The sequence below is a fragment of the Leptidea sinapis genome, chromosome 1 (assembly GCF_905404315.1).
Source record: "Leptidea sinapis chromosome 1, ilLepSina1.1, whole genome shotgun sequence".
NCBI lineage: Eukaryota > Metazoa > Arthropoda > Insecta > Lepidoptera > Pieridae > Leptidea > Leptidea sinapis.
In genome coordinates, this window is record NC_066265.1 from 33792827 (window position 1) to 33798957 (window position 6131).

Here is a 6131-nt window from a genome sequence, read left to right on the forward strand (position 1 = left end):
TTGACAATTATTTTTATAATACTAAATAATTATAATCACTTTAAAACATTTATGTACCTACCTCATCAACAAATCTCACTTAATTGATTCTTCTCTTGGTACAGTACTGCTCTAATAAGTTTTAAAAAAATATAAAATGTTCGAGAAAATATAACGTAATGGCAACCAACGCACGAGTACCCGAGGGAAGGCGTGCAAGTCTCTCGCCTATTGTGCCAATGTGCTTCGACTTCGCGTCAGCAATAACTCTTTTGAGGGACCTGGAGGTGTGATTGTAGTGTTTTTTAAGTTCGCTGGAATTCACATCCTTAGATACCACCGCATTGACCCCAGCCTGATAGCATTCCTGCTTTCGGCGAGAGCCCATTTTGCACGAGCGGTCAAATCATGGTTGGGACCTGCCACCGATAGGCACAGAGGAGGATGGAATGAAGAGTTCCATACCTTGAAGTACCACATCAACAACGGCAGCGGCATCTGAATCACCCAGCGAAAAACAAATCTGCCTCCACGTGTAGGACGCAAAAAAAATACCGCATCTCATCCCACTCTGCTGACCTATAGTGCCAACCGCGGCGACAGCCTAAGAAGCGGGGCCGTGTAAGGCGTGCGATCGGTGCAGTGCACTGGATCAGGCAGTGGTCAGACGACCCCAGAGGAGAGTCAACGGAAACTAGGTAGCCGTCCGGATGTGAGGTCAACCAAACGTGGAGGTGTATGATCTTCCCATCCCAGATGTGGAAGATCATACACCTCCACGTTTGGAATGGGAAGTGGACGGCATTTGAATTTGAACGAAGCCCCTTGATGTTGCAAAAGTCCACAGCTAATGTGGAGGAGGGTGATTTGAGCCTCCTGCTCTGTTTGCCCCGAGTCAGCACAGGTTTGCCCCCTCCAGAATACGCGGGGCAGCCTGGGCTTCCACTATTAGGTACAGGTCTTTATTGTGGACGCCCACGGACAGATTCTCCACATGGTACTGTTTATTTTAATATTTGCATGTTACTTTAAAATTTTCCTGCGAACTTGCTAAAATAATAACCCGCCAACTCTGGATCACAGTTCTGTTCAATATAATAATAATACGGAGATGTAATCATTGAACCGACGGAAATTCTTCTACAATGAAGAATGATAATGCGTGTGCATAATCGATTGAAATTTTGTCACAGTAAAGTCTTTATGTATATAAATACATTGGTATTTGTTTTATTTCAAAATAGCGATCAGATTAGACAATTCAACAATAAAACAATAAAATTCCCTTAAAAATTATTTGCTGCGCGGATGCGCAGCCTCTGTATGACGTTACAGTTTAACACTCACTCCTTTCGCCAGCTCGAACACCCGGCGGCCACAGTTGCAGTGTATTGTATTTTGTTTCGTTTAGACTGTGCATTATACTACTGTTATATCTAGTGTACATTTCATAATATGGATAAGGATTTGAAAGAGGGATATCAGAAAATCTAGCTCATAAAAATAAACTTATCGTTACCCACTATTATGGAAACAGAGTAATTTAGAGTATTATTTTTTATTACAAATTACCTTCCTACCTTATTTAACCTCGCAGCCGCTTACCAAATCTTTTTAGATCTGTTTAATCAAAGGCATTTATTATAATATACTGTTTATTAGATGAATATTGACGGATTACTAAATTTCATTTATATTCGATCAGTAGTTTAAGATTAATATCTATTCAAAGTTTCTTAATATTGTCACTCACTGACTGACCGAACATCACAAGGGTGAAGGCACTTCTAGCAGACAAAGAAGCTTCAAATTTAGAATATTATTAGCGTTATTATATTTTTAGGTTCACTTTTCTAGATATACCAACTGCATATTTAACTTAGTAATCCGATATAAAATATATGAGATTAATAAGTTTTGCAGTTAGTGTTTGTGTGGCAAACTTACGTGGCGCTCTCGAGTTTGGGCGGTTTACATCTAAATAATGTCGATATTGGAAGTACTAAAGCACAGAAATCCTCAATTTGTGAATACAATGGATAAAGAAGTTAATGCTTCTTTGTCTATTGTCCGTCCAGAATTGTCAAAAACGTAGAATCTTCTAGAATACAATTAGTGTTAATAATTTTAATTAACTGCAATTTTGGTCCTTTTTTCTAGATACACCAACTGCATATTAAATAACTTTGTAATTTCATATAAATATGCGACTATAATTAATAGGTACATTTGCAGTGAATGAATCAGTGTAATAATGGAATAATAAGTGTAGGTAAATAGGTACCAAGATATAAATTAAAAAAATTAACTACGTTTAAAAAAACCCACTTCAAAAACTGAAAAGTATAAAATAACAAAAAATTTAATTTAATACACCTCTTATGTAAACCTTTACCTTTAATATTAATAAAATACTATTATTTATATGTGCTACCTATTGATAGGTTTTGAGTCAGTGCCAAAAGCCCTAAACAAAATAAAACTTAATATTGTAAACAGCTTATTTACTGTATTTATATAGGTTGTCTGGCCTTGCGTGTCTGTCCGCTTGGGTTGTTTTTTTCTAGACGAAGCTATCCCGCTCAAAGTCACGCGTGGCGAGTGTAGGTGCCTTTATTACATTTGGCTTAGCACCGACTTTAAAGCTATCAATATGTAGCACATACAAATAATAGTATTTTATTTAATAAAATTTTTAGTTATTTGATACTTTTCAGTTTTTGAAGTCGGTTTTTTTAAACGTAGTATATTTTTAATTTTTTACGTTTTAATGTCTGTTAATAATAATATTTAATCAACTTGAATGAAAACTCCAAAAAAAGCCGTACACAGAAAACAATTATGTCATCCACGTAGACGATAATTTTCATATAAATGGTCATAAAATAAAAACTACTGAATCAAACTATGTAAAATTTTTATGGGAACAAATGGCATCTATTTCGCATCAAACAAGAATTACGTAAATCAGATCATAAATCTCAGAGTAATCGGTGTAAAGGATTACACCAAGGAGGAGGACCTCCTTTTGGAAGTCGGTTAAAAAGCAAGAATTGGCACAAAATGGGGCATAGAAAAAAAATGGGTTAAGGTGCTTGGTATCGTGAAATGGTCATCTTTGAGGGCTTAATACTCTGCAATGAGTTCTGGGAGATTAAAAAAAATATATATGTTAGGGACTGATATGTAATCTCCAATCTGAACGTTTAAAAATTTTGTAAAACGTAAAATACCAAGTAATAAAAATTATTGAAATAAAGCAAATCAAATCAAATCTATTTATTACAAAAGGCCGCCCGCGGGTTCATGAGCGGGCGACGGGTGGCAGTGTGCCGCTGACTTTCACACGAATTTGTACGCGCGGGAATTTGTAATAGTGAGCGCGCATGAATCGTGACAGCTAGCTCCGTCCAAACCTTGAAGGTAGCCAGCGTGATCCTGAGACTTAAGTAACTAGGCCTGCTGGACTGGAATGGACTGGGCATCAATATCAACGGTGAATACATCACTCACCTTCGATTCACACTCGAAATCATAATCATAGCAGAGACCATGGGAGACTTAAACCATATGCTTGATGGCCTCAATATAGCAGCATGCAGTAGGTCTCAAAATGTACATGGACAAGATGAAGATCTTATCAAATGTTGCACTAACTCCAGTAACAATTGGGAGCTGTACTCTCGAAATTGTTGATGAGTATGTCTACCTTGCAAAAAAACAATCCAATAAGGCAGCTCCAATTTCGCGAAAGAGGTCACTCATCAAATCAAACTCGGATGGGCAGAAATACCACAGTGTCTGAAGACGAAGGTTTTCAACCAGTGCATATTGCCAACCATTATTATATTGAGAACAGAGCCAGTATTGTATTTATTATTTATTTATTGTATTGAGAACCAAAGTCACAGACATACCCCAAATTATTGCAAAACTGAAGTGGCACTGGGCGGGGCACAAAGCTTGACAGACAGATAGTTATTGGGATAGTAAAGTTCTTGAGTGGCGACCACATACCAGACAACAGTGTTGGTAGGCCCCCCATAAGATCAACCGATGATCTGATCAAGATTGCCAAAATAGGTTGAATGAATGTGCAGCGCAGGACCTGTTGTCAGTGCGATCTTTGTGGTAGGCCTTTGTTCAGCAGTGGACATCCCCCGGCTGAAATGATGAAGACAATGAAATAAAGAATAATTAAGTATGGGTATTTGTAGGGTTTAAAACATACTACTGACCAACAATGTTGAAACAACGGCTTATTGGTGAAGATACAGTATGGAGTGATTAAATGATTTATTTTATTAAATAACACCGCTGGAAGTTATAGTTAACACAGATTTCTTAATTTGTCCAATGTCACAGTTTAACACAGTTGTTTGAATATGTGTATCATTATTTTCAATTTGTGTATTCTTCTGTCTAATTTTCTCTAAGATTATTATAGTCTTAGGAATGTTTTTCCAGTATTTGCCTAAACAACGATTAATATTTTCCCTATAGTAAGTATCACTTGTAGTAAGATCAGATGATTCATTATCTGTAAGAGATAAATATTTAAATTAAGATATATTTGTTTTGTTAATCATGAATATGAATCAAAAAATAATCTTATACCATTTACATCAGATACACTTTGATCTATCCACCTTGTTTGTATATTCACACAAATGACAGCAACTTCCATGGTTTTGCAGATATACTTTACATGGTTAACAAATATGTTGAGAAACTTTAAGCCTGTAAATATATGTACTTTCTAGTTTTAGTACAGTGTGTGAATAGCATATGATAAAACTGTGGTGGGTTGACAGGAAGCAAATCCTGTAGATCCTATAATAAACATATTGTCTGCCTATGAGTTGAAAATTAAGGACTAATTAAAAAAAAAATCTTAAATTTACTGGGAGAACATTTGAGAGTAGGAAATAAGTCAATTACACAAGCCATATTAAAGAAATTAAGTTGTGTTATCATATTAATTAAACCTCACCAATCTTATTCTCATCTCCAAAGTGTTGAAACATTAAAGAAGGCAGTGAGTCAAGTATAATCAGTGATAAACAGTTATACTCATTTTTATTATTTTTTACTTGAAGTAAAATATCAACTAATTCATCCATGGTCCATATGAATGCCACTTTTATTTTTAGCATTACAGCTGCCATTTCCTAAAAAAAAATTGGTGGTGATTGACCACAATATCTTTTATATCTGACAACACTCAATGAAACTGTTAATTTCATCAAATACCTTATGAGAAAAACTACATTCTTCTAATACTTTCTGTATTCTTATAGCAGAAAAGTCACCCTTTGAATCTATATAAAGTACCGTTTTGTCTCTATTCTTCACACAATTTACAGCTAATTGCATACACAACTGTGTTTTCCCTGAACCAGCTAATCCACATACTTCAGTTATATATCCTATATTTATACCTCCATTTAAAATTGAATCTAAACTAAAAATTATCATTTAAAACAATATGTATATTATAATGATTTCTTGAAAGTAAACAAGAGAAAATGTGCAATTATGTATAAAAGTTATACCTCTCTATTCCTGTTTCAAGTTCTGTAATTCGTGAGCATACTGTATTAAATAAAGAGAGACTATTTACTACAGTTGCAGAATATATTTCAAATATATTTTTTCGAATTTGCAGAATACATGGTATCTCTAATTTCGTTAAGTTGGATAACTTCTCTATGTCTTCTTGCAGAAAATCAATTAATGTTTTAATGCGATTTTGTGAAAGTTTCTTGATTATTGGTTGTGTTAAGTTCTTACTTAAATCAGAATAAAGAGTGTCCATTTTAATTTTTGTGTACGCACCAAAAGGCAAGAAAGAAGCCAATCAAATAAACATGTTTTATCCTTATCAAATCTATATATTTTTTTTTTTTTTTTTTTTTATATTAATTCGTTCTTTCGAACAGGCTACAGCCAGGGGCCTTACTGCCTTGTCGTTAGTATTTTCATTTCTTTGGTATTTATTATTTTCACTATTTTGTTTTACAAAAAGTCCAATCCAGTTTTCTCATTTCATCTTACATTATTTCCATTTTCCTTTTCCAATTATGTATATTCGATAGCGAATATTTATAGTAGTTTCTTTCATCAAATCCAATCCAGTCTTAAAGTCATCA

The 6131-nt window shown here is 34.6% G+C and overlaps 1 protein-coding gene across 1 annotated transcript; it reads right to left on the reverse strand.

Moving 5' to 3' along the window:
* Window positions 1-3846: 3846 nt before the first annotated feature.
* LOC126966341 (DNA repair protein RAD51 homolog 4) lies at window positions 3847-6131 on the reverse strand. The gene is made up of 6 exons (XM_050810343.1): window positions 5535-6131; window positions 5233-5443; window positions 4973-5150; window positions 4597-4719; window positions 4218-4519; window positions 3847-4143 (listed from the first exon to the last, which is right to left on the reverse strand). Exons 1-5 carry the CDS (start codon window positions 5795-5797, stop codon window positions 4284-4286), a joined length of 1011 nt encoding a protein of 336 aa, XP_050666300.1. The 5' UTR covers window positions 5798-6131; the 3' UTR covers window positions 3847-4143; window positions 4218-4283.

What these genes read in the sequence shown, in the direction of transcription:
- LOC126966341 (XM_050810343.1), bottom strand. Translation starts at nt 5,797, where the DNA reads ATGGACACTCTTTATTCTGATTTAAGTAAGAACTTAACACAACCAATA. An exon ending in CTTGAAACAGGAATAGAGAG is followed by an intron (nt 5,444 to 5,534) that starts GTATAACTTTTA and finishes GATAATTTTTAG; the next exon opens with TTTAGATTCAATTTTAAATG. An exon ending in AAGTGTATCTGATGTAAATG is followed by an intron (nt 4,520 to 4,596) that starts GTATAAGATTAT and finishes TATCTCTTACAG; the next exon opens with ATAATGAATCATCTGATCTT.